Source organism: Halictus rubicundus, chromosome 13 (assembly GCF_050948215.1).
Source record: "Halictus rubicundus isolate RS-2024b chromosome 13, iyHalRubi1_principal, whole genome shotgun sequence".
NCBI lineage: Eukaryota > Metazoa > Arthropoda > Insecta > Hymenoptera > Halictidae > Halictus > Halictus rubicundus.
The window spans coordinates 13,819,462-13,843,750 of record NC_135161.1 but is presented as its reverse complement, the minus strand read 5'-3'; the positions used below and the strand labels follow the sequence as shown (position 1 = coordinate 13,843,750).

General features: G+C 35.9%; 4 protein-coding genes across 7 annotated transcripts; 3 read left to right on the top strand and 1 right to left on the bottom strand.

Moving 5' to 3' along the window:
* Positions 1 to 144: 144 nt before the first annotated feature.
* On the top strand, positions 145 to 2,902 carry LOC143360614 (thiol S-methyltransferase TMT1A-like). Of its 3 annotated transcripts, none has more exons than XM_076799633.1 (4): positions 145 to 769; positions 1,055 to 1,359; positions 2,082 to 2,332; positions 2,638 to 2,902. In XM_076799633.1, exons 2-4 carry the CDS (start codon positions 1,083 to 1,085, stop codon positions 2,896 to 2,898), a joined length of 789 nt encoding a protein of 262 aa, XP_076655748.1. In that variant the 5' UTR covers positions 145 to 769; positions 1,055 to 1,082; the 3' UTR covers positions 2,899 to 2,902. The 3 variants fall into 3 exon arrangements, with proteins under 3 accessions (XP_076655748.1, XP_076655747.1, XP_076655746.1); XM_076799632.1 differs by having other exon boundaries at positions 145 to 813; XM_076799631.1 differs by having other exon boundaries at positions 145 to 908.
* Positions 2,903 to 4,012: 1,110 nt separating this feature from the next.
* LOC143360612 (uncharacterized) lies at positions 4,013 to 7,675 on the bottom strand. The gene is made up of 3 exons (XM_076799629.1): positions 7,247 to 7,675; positions 7,042 to 7,138; positions 4,013 to 6,827 (listed from the first exon to the last, which is right to left on the bottom strand). The coding sequence occupies exons 1-3, from the start codon at positions 7,318 to 7,320 to the stop codon at positions 4,371 to 4,373; spliced, it is 2,628 nt and encodes an 875-aa protein (XP_076655744.1). The 5' UTR covers positions 7,321 to 7,675; the 3' UTR covers positions 4,013 to 4,370.
* Positions 7,676 to 8,705: 1,030 nt separating this feature from the next.
* Positions 8,706 to 19,508, top strand: LOC143360267 (pyruvate kinase). Of its 2 annotated transcripts, XM_076798962.1 has the most exons (8): positions 8,737 to 8,861; positions 12,669 to 12,704; positions 16,209 to 16,553; positions 16,740 to 16,926; positions 17,116 to 17,637; positions 17,939 to 18,277; positions 18,415 to 18,571; positions 19,096 to 19,508. In XM_076798962.1, exons 2-8 carry the CDS (start codon positions 12,678 to 12,680, stop codon positions 19,106 to 19,108), a joined length of 1,590 nt encoding a protein of 529 aa, XP_076655077.1. In that variant the 5' UTR covers positions 8,737 to 8,861; positions 12,669 to 12,677; the 3' UTR covers positions 19,109 to 19,508. The 2 variants fall into 2 exon arrangements, with proteins under 2 accessions (XP_076655078.1, XP_076655077.1); XM_076798963.1 differs by lacking the exon at positions 12,669 to 12,704 and having other exon boundaries at positions 8,706 to 8,861.
* A 900-nt stretch (positions 19,509 to 20,408) lies between these two features.
* LOC143360518 (pyruvate kinase) lies at positions 20,409 to 23,119 on the top strand. Its single transcript, XM_076799450.1, has 7 exons — positions 20,409 to 20,765; positions 20,859 to 21,105; positions 21,189 to 21,407; positions 21,496 to 21,671; positions 21,992 to 22,222; positions 22,437 to 22,659; positions 22,850 to 23,119. The coding sequence occupies exons 1-7, from the start codon at positions 20,409 to 20,411 to the stop codon at positions 23,098 to 23,100; spliced, it is 1,704 nt and encodes a 567-aa protein (XP_076655565.1). The 3' UTR covers positions 23,101 to 23,119.
* Positions 23,120 to 24,289: the final 1,170 nt, after the last annotated feature.

Here is a 24,289-nt window from a genome sequence, read left to right as displayed (position 1 = left end):
TCTAATCGTATTTATTTATATACGCGTATAAAAAAAGAAATGTACATTTTAAAATCTGAATTAAAAGTATGTATTTTAAAACTACATATCGATACTATATGCGTTTATTTATTTCGCTATATGTCTCTAGAATCGCGTCGACTATTTTTATTGTACGGGAATTTTTGTATTCATGTTTCATCAATCAAAACTATCGCGAGTTAAGACAGGTATTGATGATTTCTTGTCAGCGAATAAAAGATCGGTGATTTCAGCTCGTACTCTGCTCACCAGTGTATTTTGAAAAAGCATTACGCACGCACAAAGTCTAGTCGCGGCTCTTATCGCCCCGCAAAACTGATTAGGGTATCCAGCACCGGCGCGAGGCGGGTCCAGCTCGTTCCCTGGGGAACCCGGCCCGCATTACAAACTTATGTTGAATTTCGATGACGTAATTGAACACTTTGCAGCGAAAACGGCCAGGAAAAATTATATAATAATATTCTATCATCCTATATAATAGGTAATAATTTGTGTAGAAGTGTTTCTTTTTTGGCAATTTTTGAACTCGGCTCAGCAAAATTTTACGCCGTCCCTGAGCTTATCGAGCGGAAAAGAATATTTGCGCCGCGTGAGTAAACGAGTCAAAGCTTCAAGATCTAACAAACTTGTGGTGCTCTATTATAAACAATGTTGACATCACCGACTAAATAACATTCCGCAAAAGATACTCGAAGTGGTAACTAAGAATATACCGAACCGTATCAACGAAATAAAGCGACAGTCTGCGGTTTTGTGCAAACTCAATTTTACAAAAACTCGAGTTAATCGAAAGTATATTTCCTATTTCGATCATTCTATACTTTAACACTGTTTCGCAAACAATATTCTATTCCGTCGAATTCTATATTTTATCAATTTAATCAAAAGTTTACTTTCTCTTTCGACAGTTCCAATATTTGAATACTGTGCCGTGAATAATCGAATTCTATATTTTATTGCATTTCATATAGAATTTATAAGGAACCGCAGTGAATAGAAAAAAATTTTAATTATAAATAAATCAAATTTTTAGAAGATTAAAGAGCAATTTAAACAAAAGAATGAGCGTCAGTGACCTGTGGATACGTGATTTGTTCACAAATTATGGATTATTGGCGCTTCTTTTTTCGTGCGCGGCGATCGTGATGTCGCAACAATGGTCGAACCTGCAGAAGTATGTTTACAAAGCGTACCTAACGGGGTTCGAAGTGGAATGGGCAGAAATTGCGCTGCCGCATAGGAAACGTTTGTTCAAATTGTTGCACAATGCAGTTTCCAGTGACGAAAGATTGCGGTCCATGGGTTGCATCCGTGTGCTCGAGATCGGTGTTAAAACGGGTGGGCATCGTGCATGCACAGCCATTATTTTCAAAGCAAGAATATTAAAAAAGAGATATATAACATATATATTAACTGATTTTAATGAAACAAATTCAATATCCCCTTTTTAATATTCATTATGCTTTAAAAATGAGTGTAATTAATATAGGCACAGTAATTGGTACCCCCGCAGTCATTGGGTCCCTTACCCTAGCTCCAATAGATACTTAACAAAACACACACACATGCACACATCTAATCCGGACCTAAAAAAATATTAGTCTTCCGATTTCTCCCGTGGATGCATTCGTTTTACGAAAATAGGTAATTCTCGTGAGTTTTTCAAACTAAAATTTTCATAATTTTATAAAATTGTGGAGTTTCGTGTATTCGTTTAAAAATATAAATTCAAAGAAATTTTACACGTTGCCCTAATAATTTCCACTCGCCGAATTTACGTTCTCGATTATTATTAGGCTTAATAATTGCTATTCTAATTCAACTGTTTTCTATATTTTTGTCAAGTCAATTTTGCTTCTGTCATTCAATAATTTTCCACTGTCTACAGCTGAAGTTATTTGTGACTCAACACAATAAATATACAATCGTAAATGATCGTCATACAATATTACACGATGTTGCTTTTTCCAATATTTAAGAAATGCAAAACTTCAAACAATGCCGTTGACTAGAAGAAATTGTTCAGTAGAGAAATTGTTCATCTATTGCAAATTTTGCAGGTGAGAATATACCGTTTTATCCAGACAATACTCATTTGATTAGCGTCGACCGCAACCTGAAGCTAGCCGAATATTTAATTAAGGGGAAACAATTTTCGCACGTATCAATTGAACGCGTAATAGTTGGTGATGGAAGTTCTTTGAAAAATGTACCTACAGGATACGTAGACGTAGTCGTGACAACGAGATCATTATGTTCAGCGAAGTCGATACCGTCGACGCTCCGTGAGATTCACAGAGTTCTGGCACCGGTAAAGTAATTCAAACAATTCTTAATTTAATCGCAATCAATTAAAGAGAACTTGAAACCATTTAAAAACGAAACATTGTAAGATCGACAATTCTTTGTTAAACAGGCAAGAAAAATTTCTTTTACTTTTTCTATTGAAAAATATTTTACTCTACATTTCTCATTGTTTGTTTTAATAATATAATACGATGTGCTGAGCAAAAAAAGTTTTGTAATTAATTTCGCAATTATGTGGTGTAATGGATGCAACTTTACAATTAAATAGACTTCTCAATATTTTAGAAGACTAAATAATCTGTATTTTAGGGTGGTCAATATTTATTTATAGAACACGTGCCTGAAACCGAAGGAACTTTTGTATATTGGTTACAAAAAGTACTATCACAAATGAAAATATGGCCGTCGTTGTTCGGTGGTTGTCGTTTAACCGCCGACCCTATCAAACATATTCGAAACATTGGTTTCGCTAGTATTACGTGCGACACTTTTATTCTCGAGGGATGCGTAACACAAAATTTTCATTTAGTTCTGTCGAGGAAACATATATTAGGGATCGCAATTCGATAGTTGTATTTAAAAAATCACAAAATTTATATTTTATATAAATTTAGTATTTTTATTATAACATGTATATTTTTCGAGAAAACATACATGAGGAGTTGCTGTTCAATAGTTGTGTTAAAGTATTATAAAACTTAAAGTTGAAACAAAAACAATAAAATTCTTATAAACTTTAACATTTTCGTTTTCATTATTCAGCTAGATGTTTATGCATTTATGAATTACATAAATGTTCAAAATGCAATCCAATTTAATACTGTTTTTAATCACTTCTTATCTGCAATATTTTGTTATCATTCGAATGCAATTTTATTTAATCTCACTGTCTTAAAATTCATTGCAGATATGAAAATTTGCATAAACATCTGAAAACGGTGACCCGATCATTTATTTCTAAACTGAAGGAAATTAATATAAAATATAAAATAGATAGGGTAATATTATTGCTAATAAGAACAACTTCTTAGTAAAAAATTATATTTGTTATTTATGTACATTGTACAATGTTTAGAAGTTGTTTTTTTTTTTTACTTAATCGCCGAACCGTTTAAAATATTAGTCTTAGTTAGAAATTCTAGCAATATATTACTTAATATGCTTCGTATGAAAATGCAAAAGACATTTCAAAAATAGGTTTAGAAAATATGGTAAACTTTATATACACGTAGAAGCAATTTTTGAAGAAGTGTAAGTTATTTCATTTTGAGTATTTGTACTTCCGGTGACATGAAAACCATTGTGTAAAACTTAAAAGTATTATAAAATTTAATGGACAACACATGTATATTTTAATAGTTGTATTTTTAAAAAAAGAACCATCTTCTCTTGGTCTGCAAAATAAACATGATCATTTAGAAGACTTTACATAAATGTATAGCATGTTTGAATTAAAGTTAACATGAAATAACACTCAATTTTTATTTTCTTGGAGTATCCATCAGAACCATTAAATTGTTCTACGTCATAGGCTTTTGCATTTTCTTGTGTACTATAATAAAACTGATAAGTATTTCGAAAGTCGATACATTGTTCTTGTCACTTTCTTATCTTCCTTAGAAATAATGTATATCAATTATTGCGAAATAATTTCAAGATGTTATTTACATAATTTTCATTTCATTTGATTTAAAATTTTTTAAAAATTTTTACAAAAACATAAATGTATCACATAGTGCCCAGTTAGCCAAATCCTGTTTCAGGCAAATTTTGCGCAATGTGTGTATCATTTTGCGAGCAAGGGGCTTGTCCATTCGGTCCCTATTTTCTATGGATTTGACACCAAAACTTTAGTCGACAAATTCGGAAACAAATGGATCGGAATTTGTAGACAAATTTTGGTGGCAAATTCATAGCAAATTGTTTAATGGGAACATTCAACAATATTAAAATGGAAGTTTTTCTACCTATTTAGTAGTAATTTGTATTCTAAATTGAAATGATATATTATTATACTTTTTGATTTGCAACAAATTACATTATCAACACGAAGATGCTTCTGAATCTGTATCGAATCTCGTTTGAAAACGTAAATAATTTATATCTGGCCTCTTTTCAATCTTTCCAACGTTCACGTTCTTTTGTTTCTGTAAAACAACTTTATTTCTTGGGTTTCTGAAGTTCCAGTCTCTAACTGTACTTTGTACAGAACTTTCAGAAAATGTTGGGCTTCTTTGAGACCTTAATACATGTGTAACTACGTTACAACTGGCATCAGTATCGCTGGTATCTGTATCTAGACTATTTTTTAAAGATTTATGTCTTCTCTTCGGTATAAGTTTTATAAATTCATCACTATCATCGGGCAATATAAGGAAATTGTGATTTTTATTATGCTTGGGTTTGCTAGCTTGCTTGCAATTATTTTTGTATACTATTTCTACTTCATCAGAATGTAATCTATTATTGTGCTTGTACGAATAAACAGATACATCTGACATGTCGTTTACAATTTGTATAGGATCAATATTATTATTTGTTTTGTTCGATTTACTAAAACTTAAACCACCTCCATTTCCGTTATTAGGCTTGTTTCCTTTATTCCTTTGTGAGTTTCTCGTTTGCCGAATACAGTTATCATGATGTTTGTCAGTAGCATTATTTAGCAAGACCATTGTATTATTTTTAAGAATTTTATTGATCGTTGTTTCTAATTTATTTTTTAGGTTAACATTACTTGCACTTCTCAAATTACGTGTCAATTTTTTGGAATAAGGACTGTTACATTCGTAGATTAAGAGAGTGCTCTGATTGCTGTCTGAATCCTCATACAGATTAATGGTATTTTTATTCGGTAGTAAACTATTTGAGGTATCTTGTGAATGTGATGTTTTTTTAGTAGTACTTGCATCATTATTTTGTATCTGGGTAGTTTGAGATAATAAATTGTTCTCCTTTAACTCACTCGGGTTCACATCCGACATTGCGGATTTATTAACACGTTTTTTCGATAGTCGCGTTAAACGAACTGTTGGACTTAACTGACAAGGAATTGTCATCGTTTCTTCTACTTTTCTATCTTCCTCAGGAATTACTGAAGCTGAATTCTTAACATTTTTGACAACTGTATCTGCCTTTTTGTATTTTTCTATATCAGACTTCGATAATCGGTTTAAATGAACTACTGGATTTAATAAATTGTCAGAATTGTAGATTGAACTTTTCGGCTTTTTGTATTTCTGTATGTCGTCCTCTGATAATTTTTTCAAACAAACTACTGGGTTTGAGTTCTGCAGTGTTGTAGCTTTATCTGACTTCTTGTGTTCCAATAAGTCTGATCTTGATACGTGACTTGAAGGATCTACTAATTTTGGTTTCTTGAATATTCTCACAGTACTGTCGGGTATTTTAAATTCATTTGCATCTTTTACTGAATCACCAAACTTGCTTCCATTACTAATTATTAGAGAACTGCCCATATCGTGATTGTTCTGTTTTATAACAGTATTATTAGTCTCAATGGAACTGGATTTTGTTTTTTGATTTTTTAATCCATTTACATTTGGCAAACTGCTCTTGGAAGAATTTTTACTACTGCTCTTTCTTTTACGTGTATTCTTCTTACATGTGAGATTCAACATGCTATTGGACATCATACTCTTCTGAAACATACTCATTGTTCGTGCTCTTCTTTTGCTGAGGAATTTAGAACCTCTTCTTATCTTATATTCGGTATTTAATGCAGGATGTAAATATTGTTTTGACTTTCGTATAATATGCTTGCTCCTACGATTCGTAAAAACAATGTCAACAGGTGAATCTCTACCACTGTACAACTTTTTACGTTGACTTAGTTTCATAGAATTATTTGGTGACATAGAATTGTCTTCCACCATGTTGGTTTGGGAAAGTAATGAGTTATTTTGTGCAGTCTTGGAAGTTAAGTTCATTAATGTGTTAATAAACAGCTTATTACAGGATAGATGCTCAGTAGAATTGGATGCTGTAATGTCATTAGTATGTGCGTGCAAATGTTTTGGCACCTGTGTTATGTCTTCTTTAGGACCAACACTTCTTTCAAACATCAAAGACGTCATGGAACTATTACTTTTATCATTATGCTGTACAGAGTTTGTATCACCACAACGAGTTCTGCACATTTTGTCTGTGTTAAGTTCTATTGTTTCCATGTTTTCTAAATCTTCATTCTCAACATTTAGTAATGTACTGCGTTTTGATCCTTCTACGATAGCTATAGTATCTACCTTATTAGTTGTGTTCATATTTGACAAAATATACGCAGCTGTGTCAACAGAACTACTGGAAGAACTTTCTGACAATTCTTTTGCATGATATTCTTCCGATTGTTCATCTATATCCTGTATAGTTTTATATGGTAGGGTGCCATTATCTACCCAATATTGTATGAATTTGAATGACTTTTTGTAAGGTCCACTGGCATAAAAATCATTTAAATCTGTCTCATTCTCCATTAATGACTGAAATGTCAAGTAATCAATATTATTGTTATTATTATTTAAGTAAATGCATTCATGCTTGAAGGGACTCTAATCAAACACAGTGTTTTTACAAATTTATCGATGAAGTCAAAACTTGTTTCAGGATTCTAAAGTACAAAAACATAAAAGGAACACAGATTGATTTTTTATCAGAGAGTACCCTTGCTTATCAAAATTATAAAATTTTTCATACCTCCTCTGTGTACCTCGTAAACAAGTCATCCCAAAACTGTTTTCTTCTCTTTAAAAGTTCAGGAGGTAGCTTAAACAGCGTTGTGGAATCAATGTTTCTGAAATGTATACAAAATTTAGATAATACATTAATTTGGCTCGAAGTAAACAAAACAATCTCAGAGGATATAATATGGAGACAATGATTATGTCAGTAGTACATTTACCTTTCGACACCATCACTACAACATCCGGTAAGAATACGATTATTCACATGCTGTGTTTGTAATTCTTTATCCATAATGCATAGTTATGTAAGCGTGTACCAAACAAACATTTCGTCTCAACATTGTATACACCCATGCATAAGGTTAAGTCAAAGTTGTGTTTATAGTATGAAGACACTCAGACTGCTTGTCTCGCAGTCAAACATTTCTCACAATTCAAACACAATTAAAGACGCGGCTCATGACAGGAAAGATGTGTATACGACGACTTTCATTTTTCTTGTGCAATCACATAAAAACACTATTTATACGAAGTTTACAAACATTATATTTAGACTACATTTATGTTAGAACTATTATTATCTTTATTTCAAATCTTTCGTCAAGTTATGAAGCATTAATACCAATATGTATGTTCACTCCAAAGTTTGGTATAGGCACCAGGAGTTGTCAACATACGCACTTACATAGGCACGCGCAAAGGGAAGTGAGACGTGAGTCGTTTCTCACGCATGCGCGACGATTCAATAAAGTAAAAAGTTTGGCTAAAATGGGGTACCTTGGTCACCCCCATAATTGCGCAAAATTTTTCATGATATGATTTTGAAAAATTAATGTATAGTATGTGTGTGCCAATAAAATATTAATAATAATTTGCTAAAGATTCGTAGCATGCTTATCTCGTCATTTGGACCTGGACTCTTCCGGTACTTTCCCGCCAATAATAGTGCCTCATTATTTTCTCCACAATATAGATACGTTACTGCCTTTGGACGCGCATGCGCGAAAAACCTGTCCAATATCCAATCACTGCATGGAACGCGCAAAACGTTACGAACCGTGCCATAGACACAGAACATTCCTACAGAGGGGAAACTCTGGTAACATTAGAAAGCGCGCGAGATTTGAAACGTAATAGGGTACAAAACGATGTTCAAAGAATATGTACACTTATTTTGATTGTGTTAGAGTTCAGTCAATGAAGTCTGCATTAATTTTCAAGATATATTTTTGTTGATAGTTTATTTTTCACACAAACTATACGAACACTCTGAACCATAGAATATCACGTTATAGAGAGGAATGCCATTTTACATACGATACTATGGATGACGGTGGTCAAGCTGGAAACCATTATTCTGGACTACTTTACTTAATGCACCAATGAGAGCTCGATCATGTGACAAACGAAACCATTCTGGTGTTACGACGGGGACTATTCGTAGCTTGAATAGGTGGTAAACACGTTTTATAAAGTTAAGAAATAATAGCCATCTAATTCGAAATGTTTAAACTGTCAAATGCTGAAAAACACAGTATAGATTTATCATGTTAAAATGTAAGCGATGTCTGTACAATATTGTATATTCGCAAAGTTATGAGGATAAAAATAGCTATTGATTACAAGCGTAGAGACACAGAAATCATATCTATTCCATTGAAAATCAGCCGAGAGGTTCAAGATAGGTACACGAGGAAGTAGTGACCTTTCGTGTCCTTAAAACATCAGTTTCCTACTGACTGCGAAGTCGACGACGTGAGATTCAACCGATTTTACCATAGCTTATTCAATTTCGTTTCGTTAAATTCGTGCTTGACTAACAACTGAGAAAAGGTAACGACAATCTCTAATTCTATGCTTTTTATTACAAAATTACAAGCATTTTCATTTAATAGTTTGACAATTGAAATATCTAATGGAGTTTAACAATTCAAATGCCTCATGATTAAAATTTCTAACATGTATTAAAAACGTTTATTCGTAAAGGAATTACGAAATTTATATCAGATTAATAGCACGTAATGTTGCACTATAAAATGTTAAACATTTCTGTACATAATACATTCGTTGAAAATATGTATATGTATGTAGAATTTTTCATGAAGACAATTTTGACCTTGAACATAATACACTTGTGTAAGGTGCTAGCGTAGGCTTAATGCCGTTTTCAAGACTCTTAAATGTTTCATAATTTATAAACTATATATTGTGTTGTATACAAGATATACATTCAATATATTCTCCTTCCTTATTTATTTAAATTAAGATGCAAAATATGCAAATATTTTCTTGCTGTTATAATTACAGTAAATTGTCATTTCGCATATGATTTAACCTTTCTAGAAAAGGTGAATTAACCGTTCTTGTTTACAGGAATTATTGTATTTTTCAATTTTGAAAATTCATTTAATGCATTACCTTATTAAAAACAGGTTGTACTGAGTACAAGATTATAACCTCTTCGCACATAAAGATTACCAAATTAAATTGTCATAGACAATATTTTGTGTATTCTATACATTGTTACTTAAACATATGTAATTATTTGTAAATTTATTTATCCAGAAACTTCACATATAGCAGGTAGTATGTCAGGTGTAAATTAATCTAAATCGTTAATGTGCAGGACATAGTTAAAACGATTATGTTTATTTTCAATATTATACTACTGTTGTAACTCTTTTAAATTTACTTTTTGTATTCACACCTTTATCATTGTGTTAGTACCACAGTAGTGAACTCTGTTTTATCACCACGAGTTATTGGACCATAAAATTTTGTTAATCGCTACATTCAATGACTAATTAGCGATAACAAGTACTAAAACAAATTAATAATTATTTATTTGCATTCAGAATATCGACATCTGTACTTAAGATAAACAGACACATTCTCTGTTTATAATACTGATAGACGTTTGAGGAAATTATATGAATACCATATAATACTTTGCCATGCACGTAAAACATTTTACATAAATGTATTTTATGGAGAGTAACCAGAAAAACGAATATTTAGTCTACACGAGGATAAGAACATCATTTGTCGTATAGTATGTACAATTACTAGTATTTTAATGTATATGATAATCAGTCAATAAAGATTGCCAGAATGTCTTCTGAGATCTTCTATACTAACGAAAAATGGCACATCTACGACTTCTGAACTGCTGTGTCCATGCAGGACTTTGACGTCACTTATACATGATACGATTATGTAACAGTTCATGTCAACAATCACTTTGTTTTCATATCTCTCATTTATCATCGCATTGGTTAATAAAAATGGTTTAACATTAGTGACATTAAAGCAGCAAGGGAAAAGTTATTTGGATATCCAAGATAGAACGTAATCTTTATTACACTGGCCTCGCATGTTGATCTTATCTCCCTGTGTAATTTATATCGTTATTCGTTTTCGATAATGGAAAAAAATTATTAATAATCCTCCAAATTATCTCTTGAACTCGACCCAATTTTTATAATTTTATCTTTATCAATGTGTATCTTATTACCTTATCATTACTTTATTACCTTGTATTTTATTATTATATAAATCGCTTTTTTTTTAATTTTGTCTTAGATTATTTTTATACTTTATATTATTTATTTGAACCATTGTAGTCAGTGATATCCAAAGATTAGACACATGTTCATTCCTTTTAAATTGACATGACGCAACGACGCCGAATAAACGCACCTAAAAGTGATTTATATACCTCCCCATTACTCATTCGACATGCAAACATAATTTGAATGACGAAACCTAAATGAGTCCCATGGAACGCGGTACTGAAATCGCTAATCGGCACTCTCATTCTTTTGTGCCTTCAAACGGGCATCTACCTCATTAAAATATTTTGCATTTTCATTTGTACGCCCCGAACAATTAATTTATCACGTTTAACGATACCGTTAACTTCCTTCTTATTCACTGACATCGATTTTTATTTATGACATTGAACCCTTAGTTATTGATCGTTTGTTTTCAATACTCCCTTTTGTTACCCCTGTGTAACACGGCACGCGATAGGGGAGGGGATGCTTTGAGGAGGGAGGGAAAAGTTTTGACTTGTAAGGTCTTTGCAATGTTATTTGATTGTTGCTTTTGATTTTACAAAACGAAGGAAAATATGTAACAACCAAGAACTATCGAACGAATAGGAAGCCTCCAAAGTAGCATTTCTTCAAAATGATAGATTACCATATGAATGATAAGACGTATCTACATATGAACCCATGCATGCACTATAAGATTGCCTTATCACGACTATAATTTGATGGGCAATGAACTATGAAATCGTACCGAGATAATATTGTTGGCAGTGTGGAGTACCGACCTCAACCGAATTCCCCCGACACGACCCGAAAGTGTTCGCCTAACTTCTACTCGGACTCCATAACAGTCCATAAATTTTCGGTTATATAATAAAAATTGTTTATAAAAAATTAGACATAGACTCCTTTTAACTGTTGCTACTTCTAGTATTCACACATTACTTACCGGAAGCCTATTAGTATGATTCTCAATGATCGTGCTATAGTACGCAGTGTGTAATGACAAAACTGTCCTCCTGTTTTTAACAATATTTCTGCGAAACTTTTACTGGCATATTCGTGACACTTTTCTGATTCAAACGAGCCCAAACACGACACAATTTGCATCACGTTTACTCGTTCAATCCACGATTTGGTAGAGCCTCCATTATCCGAACACAGCCGGAGAATCGAGGTTCTACTGGGTTGTGAATTAAACAAGTAAATACGATCCAAACCGTACCATGTTGGGTATCATTTTAATCGGAAAAGCGTCACGAACATGTCGGTGAAAGTTTCATGAAAAAATAGCTGAAAACAAACAAGCTATAATCGAATTTGACGGAACATGCACCGAGCATTTAACCGAGGAATATCTCAGTGACTATTACTTTTTCGCACTATATACCTTAATACTTTCTCACTCGGCACTCGATACTCTTCCGAATCGCATATTTAAATATCACAGCTTATAATACAAAAACTCAAGGTCACCCTTGTATCTCGATAAAATATCAAAAAACTAATGATCAGATCGCATGTCAAATTTAGGTGGTATTTTTTGCTCTAGACAGAAAATAGTAAGCTACTCGGGAAAACCTAACTTTAAGACATTCGAAATTGCTATGAAATTTCGGTGTTTTCGTCCACCTATTTCACGGTTCCGGTCCACCGTTCGCAAATATCGAAGCATTACCGCGGTGTCTTAAGAATGAGCAGGATCAAAATCTACTAAACAGAGTCTCCAGTAAGTAACGTGTCGACAATGATTGCGAAAGTGATAGAGGAAAAATCGCAGGGACCTACGACTGACCCTGATTCGTCCGTTCTAGCGAGACGCGGTTTTCGTAATTAATGAGAGGTTCAGAATAGAATGTGCCCGCCAAAATTTTGGTACACCTGCTGCATGCATTGGTACCGTGGCCGTGTATCACGACCATCGAACGTCTACAATTTCCCTCTCTACTTCCGCACATCGCGATACATCCGTTGCTTGTCCGATAAGCAGTGTGCACTACGTGTGCGGACGAATGCAGCCAGACTTAGCCGCGGTACCAACGAAAACGTATTGCCACTAATTCCTGTCTCCTATTTATTTGCGCAGCCCGCCAAAATGGTCTGGATTACCGCCGACGATAAGGTACTATCCTCACCGTTCAGTTAGTAAGCGAGTTGAATTTTTCCAGTGATATTCAGTGCTCTCTGTGTGTCGATTTGCTGCGTCTTCATTCCAACTTTTGTTAAAGACACGCGGCACCGTCAATCAGAAATTCCTACGCGATGACAAACCACTATGACGAACCGTACAAAACGTTTATCTGTCAGGCTGTTGCACAAACGTAACTTTTCGAGCGATCCTCATTTTGCAATAAGCTGCACTCACTTGCAAAACGGTGTTCATTTTCCTCTAAAATATTTTTCCAGGATACAGCGGGTGGGAAGTTGAAAACCCATTTTCCTCTAAAATGCTGAAGATTCAAACTACTCCAAAAACTTTAGATTGGAAGAATTCTCTTCACAATAACTCCTTGAAAATTGATGTACAATTCTGGTTCACTGTTTTCTGGAACAAAAATGGGGAACAAGGTTTTGTAAAGCTCTCAGGTGTAACTCGGGCCTGGGCGACTGGTGGCTCGCGAGTCCTCTCCCCACCAGTGTCGCCAGATGAGGGGAGGGAGTACGAATTGAGGGGAAAAAGTTACCCCTTCTCCGCCCGCGGTGGAAGAGTGGGGAATAGCGCGGTAGAAGGGGAAGTTAGAGTGGGGACACAAGTCCTGATCTGGCGACACTGAGATCCCCACCAATTTTTCAAAATTTTCATAGATGTTGAGTGTATAGCATTTTCGAGAAATATGGGTCTTCAGTTTCTCGGCCGCTGCATCACGAAAAAAAAATCTTAGAATGAAACGAATGACGGATTATGGCACTAAAATCTAGTTTCAGAATGAGCCCAAATTTATTGTTGCACTCAAAAGTGCAACGCTCTGTGAGAACGTGTTCGCAAACGTTTTGTATGGCTTGTCCCATCAGTCAGGATCCATTTCAATTTACAATCGCTTGCGTAGCTTCTTACTAATTTATTTCGTATGATTGCATCTTGATTAATTGAGTTGCCACGACCGGTAAGTGTCATTCAGTTCCCTCGAATCAAAAAACTTTATGATACTCTGTTTTTTTTTCTTTTTTAGTGTTTATAGTTGTTTTGGAACCTCTGTTTTAGCCTGTGCTTCGTTTGATTTTCTGTATTCGAGCGTTGCACGGTTTACTGGGATTTTTGTTTTCCAAGTGCAACGAGTTACGGCAATTACATCGTAATGCTGTTCTCCATTGTAACGTGAACGGACTTGGAGTCGTCTACGCAGTGGAACAATTGCATCAATAATGCATTTCGTAGTCGTGAACTTGGAGCCGAAAGCATAAACGCGTTTAGTACCGCGCTAACGAGTTTTTAAGTTCTTGGTCTGGTTTTTGCTGCACACTTTGCGAATTTTATTTTTTGAGAACTGAACAACGTAGCTTAACGAAACTTCTCAGGTTTGTTTATACATATTGAAGGTTATACAAAAAGTTGCTCCCATTTAAAGTGCATGCCATCGATTATGAGACCGGCTGTATTAGGTTTCGCGAACACGATAGATTTGAGAAGAGATAGCAGATCGTATCTGTCTGTCGTCGGTGGAATTTTTCAGTCAATGAAAACGTAATTGTCCTATCAAATTGGATATCTTCTTTTCGTTATCGTGATCCGCGGCTTAATTAAAGGTGAATCACTTGATCGTGATGAGCGATGAGCTTCGATTGGGAAATTCGGTTCCACGTTTACGGTTCAATTTGACACGTATTCCAAGCTCGGTAGCTATTCTTACCGAAGACTGTATTTTGCGAAATTAAGCGTTACAATGAGCAGCGATGCTAAGCTATTCTTAGTGTGTCTATTCTTAGTGTGAGATGCGGAAACATGTAACACAAAAAATCTGATTACATATTTAGGGATAAAAGTTTAATGCGATAATGTCCTTTTTCTTGTAAGTTTAAAGGAATATTTTACCAATTTATTTCGCATAGAAAGGTCGAAAGTGAAAACGCGGTGAACAAATATTTTTAGCTACTCCATGTTGCACATAATGTTTGTAGAATTATTTGTACTCATTTTTATTTTGTAGCTAATAATTGCAAATTTGTACGTTTGCATGTATATTTATGATCAATGTATAGACAATGTATAGACCGAGGATCTTTATGTGTATTTAACTTTTACAAATTCATAATAAAATAAATTTTCCCCTTATTCTGCTTCTTTTTATGAAAATAGTGTTTTACATGAAAATCCTCAGTCTGTTCATAATATTTATTTAGCCTGCATGTATTTTAGTTGCTGTAGAGTAAAAATAATAATAATAATAATAATATCGCATATGATCGGACAAGAGGTAATTTTACAATAGGTAAAGTGTCCAGGTACAGTGTTTCAAAAGTACAGCTCTACAATGTCTGATCATTGCGTTCTGTTTCTACTTGCTTACATAGTGCTGACGAAGAATCCTGGTTCTTCCAAAGTTAAACATTTTATCACTTACTTTTCATTTGTTTCTGCACATAAAATTATCTCTTGTCTGTATCAGTCACAATCTTTTTGCAAACACATATAGACAATTTAAAATGTATTTCGTTCATTCGTAAAAAATTGTGAGTTTGCGAAAAGGTCTTTTATTTTCTAAATGTAGCGTTTGTTTTTTCAAATTGTTATGTTTATTTTCATTTAGAAATGTTTTTTTTTTCTTCGAATGTTAGAAGCGTAGAATTGTTATTTCTTTTTAATATTTTTTGTACTTCCAGCGAAATAAAAGTATGCACTACGTTTCTTTTATTTATTTACGACTTGTTTTGTCAAGGTCTTCATTCCTATTCATAACTACTATACGAAAATAGTTAATGTTTACTGTGACCAGTTAGTGTTGCTGCATAGTAAGCAAGAGTATACTATTGGTATAGTGGCCGTGGTTTGACCTTGACAAACTGGTTCAGTCTGCTTAAATAATTACAAATTTTCCTCAGTTCACTATAGTCAGACTCCGGATTTTTCTGAAAAATAAAAAGTTTGTGCATCGATTGCAAGAGACAGGAGCTGAATATAAATTTACATTTTTCACTAATAATTTTACCGTAGTGAAAATAATATATTAACACTCAGGTCCTTTAATATTTTCAGTTTTAACTTGCACATACTTATTTTTGTCATAAATGCGGAGTCTACTTACAGTATATTTCCTTAGCTCTTCCCTAGTGTAATTATTCATGTTCGGTGGAGATTAATTCAAGTTGATTAACACAGTGTAAACACGTAATGAATTGTGTTTGCGAAAAACATACTAGTTCACGATTTTTTTCTATTGTTAGTTGCTGTATAGTGCACAAGCTGTGAGATGCTTTTGAGCTATTCAACCCTTTATATTCTGAAGGTACTATTGTCATTCGAGTAAACTGAGGTATGCCTGGATTTTCATTTTAATCTTTAATTGGTATAAACGTAGAAACGTAAGAGTGGCATAATTCAGGATATAAAGGGTTAGCGGATGTTCCGTGCAGCATTTGGACGATTTTCGTGTAGAAACAGATTCTATTGAATTGTTTTATATTGTTATAGATGGGTGGGAAGCCGAACACTCAGGCTATGTACGCTCAAAGCCATTTAGACCACATGTGCGCCCTCGATATTGAAAGTCACGCGTCGTTCGTGCGTCTTTCGGGAATTATTTGCACGATCGGGCCGGTCTCGAGGCCCGTCGAAACCCTCGAGAAGATGATCGACACGGGCATGAACATTGCTCGCATGAACTTCTCCCATGGATCTCACGAATACCACGCTGAGACCATCCGCAACGTCAGAGAAGCACAGAAGAACATCTCTGCTCGCTGCGGCATCAACGTCCCTGTGGCGATCGCCCTCGACACCAAAGGCCCTGAGATTCGTACAGGACTCCTCGAAGGCGTAAGCTAATTAAAAATTGTCTCCCTCGACTGCGATACGTAGGAGTTACACGTAGAAATTTCCTTCTTTTTCGGGTAATTTTAAAAATTACCCATCCTCCAATTCTCCTGAACGTCCTACAATTTTCTATCAACGAGGACTCATGCGGAATAGAATATATTCAATTGTATTGTTTGTACTTTTTAGGGCGGGTCCGCTGAAGTGGAATTAACCAAAGGCCAGACTTTCAAATTGACCACCGACAAGTCGTACATGGAGAAGGGCAACAAAGACGTAGTGTACGTCGATTACGTTAACATTTCGAAGGTGTTGAAGGTTGGAAATCGCGTCTTCGTCGACGACGGTTTGATCTCCCTCATCGTCACTGCAGTCAGTACGTAACATTCAATGATTTCTACAGACACAGTTTAATTTTCCTTTCTGTGTACTTCTGCACGAGCCAATTCTCCTATTTTGAACTTCCCAAAAGAAATATCTTCCAGTTGACCGTAAATTCAATTTAATTTCAGAATGATTTCCTTAGTTGACGGAATATTCAATCCGCTGTCGGTTCGTTTTCCAGATCCCGACAACATAATCACCACGGTGGAGAACGGCGGCATGTTGGGCTCCCGCAAAGGTGTCAACCTGCCCGGCGTGCCAGTCGATTTGCCAGCCGTCTCCGAGAAGGACAAATCCGATCTGCAGTTCGGCGTCGAACAGGAGGTCGACATGATCTTCGCCTCGTTCATCAGAAACGCCGAAGCCCTGACCGAAATCCGTGCGATCCTCGGCGAGAAGGGAAAGAACATCAAGATCATCTCGAAGATCGAGAATCAACAGGGCATGGCGAACCTTGACGAGATCATCGACGCCTCCGACGGCATTATGGTTGCCCGTGGTGATCTCGGTATCGAGATCCCACCGGAGAAAGTGTTCCTAGCTCAGAAATGCATGATCAGCAGGTGCAACAAAGTTGGTAAACCGGTCATCTGCGCTACTCAGATGCTCGAGTCTATGGTGAAGAAACCGCGTGCTACCCGAGCCGAATCGTCCGATGTCGCGAACGCTATTCTCGACGGCGCTGATTGCGTCATGTTGTCCGGTAATATGCTAAAAAAGCTGTTGGTGCGTGCAAGCAAACAAGACAAGCGCAGCAATATCCTTGATACAATTAGAGTACTTAGCACACTGTCCTTTCGAGGAGGCATGCTAGATCCGGTATTTGAATTCCCGAGCAGGAAAGAAAAAATTTCTCAGAACTTGGACCTTTTAGTGGTTTTATTAAGTTGTATCGATATTCCTAAATTCTGCTGTCTTTGTTGCTTGAAATTGCACGCACCCATTTTTCCTATAAATGCATAAAATCCACAGTCTACTAACAAGTGAATTACTCTGCGTTACAGGTGAAACTGCCAAAGGTGACTACCCGTTGGAATGTGTTCGCACAATGGCTAACATCTGCAAGGAAGCAGAGGCCGCCATTTGGCACACCCAGATATTCCGTGATCTCTCTAGCAAAGCCATACCTCCAATCGACCAAACCCATGCCGTCGCAATTGCTGCCGTCGATGTATCCGTCAAGTGTTTAGCCAGTGCCATCATAGTGATCACGACTACTGGCCGCTCTGCACATTTAATTTCGAAATATAGGCCGCGTTGCCCGATCATCGCGGTGACCAGGTTCCATCACGTCGCGCGACAGGCCCATCTTTACCGCGGTATTCTGCCGCTTTACTACGAAGGTAGCGCAAAAATTATATTTAACTTTTTTTCCTAGGTCTCTTCTTCTTTTCTTCTTCTTTCGTTCCTAGGTCTGTAAGATTCTTTTACTCCAGAGACTTCAGCAAGAAAATTTCATTGATCTACTAATTGTTTTCAGAGGCTCCGTTGTCTGATTGGCTGAAGGACGTGGATGTGCGCGTTCAGTTCGGTCTGAACTTCGGCAAGGCCCGTGGTTTCGTTAAAAGCGGGGATGCAGTGGTCGTGGTCACCGGATGGCAGCAAGGCTCGGGATACACGAATACACAACGTGTCGTGTACGTAGATATTGAAGTTACTCGTGATGATGATGAATGCAGCGTGCGAAGCGTAACGGATTCTTATGAAGACCTTATGTGATTGCATGTTTAACGTTGCCACGTGTGCTAATATTTTGTTCCTGCCCAGTGTACCTTAATACAATTTGACCCAATACATTAATTCGAAACATCCCGTATTCTATGTCTTTGTGCTTTTAGCTGAGTTCTGTCTCGACACCAGAGTCGCAGTGTATTAAATCACACTTAAGGGGCATGCACCTACGAGGTCGAAAAGTGACCTTGACTTTGAGAATTTTTCCGAATTCAACGAATGGTTATATTGAAAGAACATTCGGTACATAAGTTGTGTCACACTTTGTCAATAGAAGTGGGGTGGAAAAAAGTGGATTTAATATCTCTGGCTCCGGTGTGGAACGTATTTTTGCATGCTGTGTATTTTTGAAATGCTTGCACATAACTGTGACAATAAAATAACTCTGAAATTGTCGGTAACGTGAGTTTGTATATTTTTTTGCTTTTAGGATCGTTGAATAAGTACAACCACTAGCCGGTCTATCAGGAGAAACTTGGATACAGTGATTGTAGACGATAAAAATTCATTGTGTATGTAACTCATATGTATGATGAGCTTAGTAAATTCTTTTGAACAGTTTTAAATTTGAAAAATGCCAGTAGCTACAGTATTATATACTAGGCCTCGCGAAGGTCTGCAGTAATACAGTACAGAGGAAGTATATTTACGTATGTGTAAAAAAAACAAGTACATGCATTGTTACACACGTATGCGTACACACTACATTAACGGCTAGGTACAGTGAGATAATTATTTAAAGAAAACTATTGAGATATGGCTTATTAACAGCTCTAAGGGCATACGTTGGATTCTCTAATTTCTGTATGAAGATGAATAAAAACAAAATTTTATTTTATTTTACTACGGTGTCTTTCTTACACGTGCAACGTGTGTACCTTTTCTCAGGTGGATTAATTACAACATTCAGACTGTAAAGTTGTAAACACAACATTTGTAACCCTCTTCTAACCTGAACCGTATTAGCAACAAAATGTACAGATAACTCCTGATGGAACAACCATAGCATTTATTTATTCCCCTCGCCTACGAAACTCGTTAAATTCACAGGTATACTGCACCGACCTCAAGCCATACACTATGATATGTTCCAAGGAAGTTTCAGCACCAGACAAAAAGATAAAATGCAATCACCGAGTACCATGGGTATTTAAAATTTAAAATTTATATGAGTTTGAGCACTAGAATTAAACTTTCAGGTTTAATAGCGTTTTCATTTCATTCAGAGGCTAACAAAGTTTTTAATAGAAGAGCTACAAGTTTGTTCGCATAAAAATCCGCAGTTTACTCGTAATGATTTTCTCATTTGCATTTTAAAAGCAACATTAGATGCTGTTACGAATTACATTAATACTAACAGCCCTATTATTTAATAGTACCGATGCGATGTGAAAACTTTAAACTTTGCAATCTATTAACACAACATTTGACATTCAGATTACCGATTTTGAAGATTGCATCACATCTAATAGCCAAGTAGAAGCTACCAGTCGAAAGACACGTCTTGAACATAATGCACAACTAGATATCAATTCTAATCCCACAATAGGAAGGCTCACTAAAATTATGGTTACGTTGGGTGAGTCCCCCAAGATTTCATTATCCTTATTTAGAATTACGAATAGGTATGAAATTGATTGAAATTTAGGATTCAATAAGTTCGAAATAAAATTGTCATCAATTCAATATAAACAACTTGTAGTTACTTTTACTTTGACCGATGCTGATTGATTTTCTCGCACCATGCCTACATGTTACGGCGTTTCGCGTAATGGAAAACAGTATAATGAGAAAGTATCTGTCACCAAGGTCGTCCAAACCGTAGACAGGACTGTTTGTGTTTTCTTACCGTTTGATCTAGGTGTCGCGAACTCTGATCCCGAAGCTATCGTCAATATGATGATGGCGGGTGCAAACATAGTCCGTTTGAACATGTCTCGTCAAGTGGAGAAATGGCATGCAATCACTGTACAGTCTATCAGAAACGCTGGGAATAGAATGTATGAGTTCACCGGTGAGATTTACCCTCTGGGGGTTGCGATGAGCCTTCGGGGACCTGAAATAAGGACGGGCATATTTAGAGGCGACGAGGATAGCATAGTATATTTTTCGCTCACACTTTTACTTTCTCCGTAGCGTTGAAATTACATATAAATCTAAGCAAAACTTCAATCATGTTGAATAAAAAATTAGCTTATATCGGAACTCAGGTTGCCTGAGACACCGTCGCGCGAAAGCTGTTTCAATTATTCATCTCTTCAGGGCTACGCCGAGTTGAAGGAGGGTCACGCCGTAAAATTAGTAACAACTGTTATTGCAAAGCGTGCAGGATGCGCCACTTGCTTTTGGGTTTCTTATCCCGAATTGCCAAGAGTATGTCGACCCGGTGATAAAATTCTCATCGATCGAGGCGTTGCTCTGCTGCAAGTCGTTTGCATCCGTTAGTTACGATTTTCAACAATCTTTCTCTTTATTACATCATTTATTTTTCTACATTTTAAAGGTAATTTATTTTTAATTCAGGTGAAAGAGACATAGTCTGTAGGGTTGTGAAAGGAGGTATAGTGCGAGACGAAGCGCTCGTGCAATTATTGGACAGCGTAGTTGCGTTACCGCAATTGTCAAAGACGGACGAAGAGCACATTGAATTAGCTTCGTTTCTGGAATGTGACTTTTGCATAGTGAATCACACGCGGAACGAGAAAATGGTGGAGGCTGTTCAAACCGGGTTCGATCAGATGGGTGCGACACGGATTAATTTAACTGCGCTACAAATCGAAAAATTTATTTTTCGTTAGATGTCTAAACTATTTATCAATTATTCCCGAAGGTACCAGTAAAATTTGCGTTGTCGCGAAAATCTCCTCTCAGCAGGGTCTCGACAACTTCGACGAGATTTTGCTAGTGTCTGATGCTATTCTACTCGACAGAGCAAGCATCGAAATCGAGGTTGGCCCTGAGAAATTATTCCTTGTTGAGAAAGTTGTTGTCGCGAAGTGCGTTAAGGTATTTAAAAGAGCTCATTAGAATTCTTTTTTTCTTTCGTGACACTTTTACCATCGTGTTCGTCTCGTTCTTCTGATTAAAATGACACCAAACACGATGTAGCTGCGATCAAAATTACTTGCGTAACAAGCGACATCAAGAATTCGGTGCACCTCTACCGTAAATGTCAATTGCTTATTACGCGAGTAATTATGATCGTAGTTGTATCGTGTTTGGTGTCATTTTAATCGGAAAAACGAGACGAATACGATGGTAAAAGTTTCATCGACGAAAACCCAAAAATTTTAGACCGCTACGTTTCATTCCTTGATCTAATTCAGGCAGGGAAACCCGTTATACTAAGTTTTCACATATCCAAGGACAAAGCACCGAGACTCGACGTGAACCTAATTGCAAATGCTGTTCTGAACGGGGTCGATACTATTTTCCTTAAAACCGGTGCAATGAACGGAAAGGAAACTAGCGAGTTAATAAAGAATGTAGACCTGGTCTGCAGACAGGCAGAAAGTGCACGGTGTCAGAGAGAAATTTTTGATGAATTGATTTGCAAGGTATATATATACACACAAAATATACTATCTGTGCATAAGAGTGAGACGAATATCTGGAACGAAATCAGATCAACGTGGAAGGAAATTATGCATCTAAATTATAGAAGTTCCACTCTTGTAGAAATTAATAGAAATAAGCAGAATATATTTTTAGGTAACCTTTGATATTTTTTACTCTAAAAAATTAATAGCCAGTTTCTTTGTGTACAAATAGCCGCGAACAATTTTGGATCCCATACTCGCAGTAATTATAGGAGCCATCGAGACGTCCATAAACTTAAATGCTGCTGCAATTATTGTCACAACGACGTCCGGTCGAAGTGCCGTTTTATTGTCAACGTATCGTCCGCGTTGCCCAATTCTTGCTGTCACTCGTTTCGGTGCAGTTGCAAGATGGCTGCAACTGTACTACGGGATCCGTCCATTTCATTACAGAAGTAAACACCCTAGTTTTTTAATTATCAATGCTGATCGATATTCTTAATTCTGAAGGGCAAGCGTATTTTCCAAGTTCCAATATTCGAGCTAATTTTACTGTTGAAATTAATTACACAGCTAGCTTGATAATGATTAACAAAGTAGACGATACGTAAGATGGTGGAATAAAAGATATTTTTCGTTAAGTAGGCAAAAATATTGTTAATAATATCATTGCAAATATAGAGGAGCCATTACCTGATTGGAACGACGACATGGATTCGCGGATACAAACTGGCGTCGATTCTCTCCGAAGAAGTGGATGCATAGAAGTCGGTGACGCAGTCGTTATAGTTAGCGGATGCCGCGAAGGATCAGGATTTACGAATTCCATACGAGTGGCTTATGTGTCGCCAGGACATGTGGAAAACGAAGTAACCAACTTTGAGCCTTGTTGGTGAAACGTTCTACCTATTAATATGAAAACAGAACAATATGACCGTATTAGTCTCTCACGTTAAACTAAAAAAAAAAAAAAAAGGAAAATATGTAACATTAAAAAGCATAACACTAGTCCAATGTGTTGTTTTATTTCAAAATTATGATTACTAAACTGTTTTACGCACTCACGACAAAAATGAATAAAAGTGAATCAAAGAGAGTAATTGAAAGAGACAGTAATTGAAAACCAGTTATTAGAGTTCCAATAGAAATCTAATATTTCCAATGGATGAAATTAATATTTAAACTGAGATTCTCCTGAATAATAATTAAGTTTATCAGTGAACGTTTACAATTGAAATACTAAATTCCAATTGATTAAACATCCTGTCTGTGGATACTTCATATTTACTCAAACATTTTAAACTACGCGAGCTTTCTCGGACGATTTTTATTAATTTATGATAATGTTTATCTTTGATACTCCACATCTGTTCCACGTATTTTCGAACAACGAATTATCGATTGCACTTTCTCGAATACGCCATCACTTATTAACCTTTTCATTGGCAATTCAGTATTCGCTCAACATGTAAATTCACTATTTCCAGCGAAATCGATCTGCACTTTAACAAATATAGGTAATGCAATTATTTTCGGCACCTCTTTCAAGACACAAAACTCGGCAGTAATTACCTTAATATTATAAATTGCTATTTGAATAGCAACGATATCATGCAGTCTATTAAAGAAATCCTATTTCAAAAATTACCTTTCTTTATTTTATTTTGTACGTGGCTGTACTCCAGTTCTGCAGATAACGAAAATAAAAGAAACATGACTGCTGCTTTTATTTAAATTAACTAATCCTGTTAATGTAGGATGCATGTCAAAAGGGTATGCAATGTTGTCCGGTAAAAATTTTAATTTTCCTTTTACGTTCTATGCACAGAATGCTGTGGAAGAAGAATTTTATGAAAAAATAATTATGACACCGAAACTGACTTGATATCGTGCGAGACGAATGTTAATTTGAAATTTTAATCTTCCTCGTTTTTTAGGTAGACATAAGTTTTCCAGATTTTATATAGACGGCAAATCTGATTTTTATCCAATTTCTTTAAATGTTAATTCTAGTGTCAAGTGTGCCACGTTGTGCGGGAATTCTCGCGCACGATAATTGTCCCATTTGCCGCTTTATCGACGACT

Coding starts and splice junctions, on each gene's coding strand:
- LOC143360267 (XM_076798962.1), top strand. CDS start 12,678: ATGGTCTGGATTACCGCCGACGATAAG. Junction 12,705..16,208: donor GGATTACCGCCGACGATAAG/GTACTATCCTCA, acceptor ATATTGTTATAG/ATGGGTGGGAAGCCGAACAC. Junction 18,278..18,414: donor TCTGCCGCTTTACTACGAAG/GTAGCGCAAAAA, acceptor AATTGTTTTCAG/AGGCTCCGTTGTCTGATTGG.
- LOC143360614 (XM_076799633.1), top strand. CDS start 1,083: ATGAGCGTCAGTGACCTGTGGATACGTGATTTGTTCACAAATTATGGA. Junction 1,360..2,081: donor CGAGATCGGTGTTAAAACGG/GTGGGCATCGTG, acceptor CAAATTTTGCAG/GTGAGAATATACCGTTTTAT. Junction 2,333..2,637: donor TTCACAGAGTTCTGGCACCG/GTAAAGTAATTC, acceptor TCTGTATTTTAG/GGTGGTCAATATTTATTTAT.
- LOC143360518 (XM_076799450.1), top strand. CDS start 20,409: ATGCCTACATGTTACGGCGTTTCGCGTAATGGAAAACAGTATAATGAG. Junction 21,106..21,188: donor GCTGCAAGTCGTTTGCATCC/GTTAGTTACGAT, acceptor TTTTTAATTCAG/GTGAAAGAGACATAGTCTGT. Junction 22,660..22,849: donor CCGTCCATTTCATTACAGAA/GTAAACACCCTA, acceptor TTCGTTAAGTAG/GCAAAAATATTGTTAATAAT.
- LOC143360612 (XM_076799629.1), bottom strand. CDS start 7,320: ATGGATAAAGAATTACAAACACAGCATGTGAATAATCGTATTCTTACC. Junction 7,139..7,246: donor TGTAGTGATGGTGTCGAAAG/GTAAATGTACTA, acceptor TATACATTTCAG/AAACATTGATTCCACAACGC. Junction 6,828..7,041: donor TTACGAGGTACACAGAGGAG/GTATGAAAAATT, acceptor TTGACATTTCAG/TCATTAATGGAGAATGAGAC.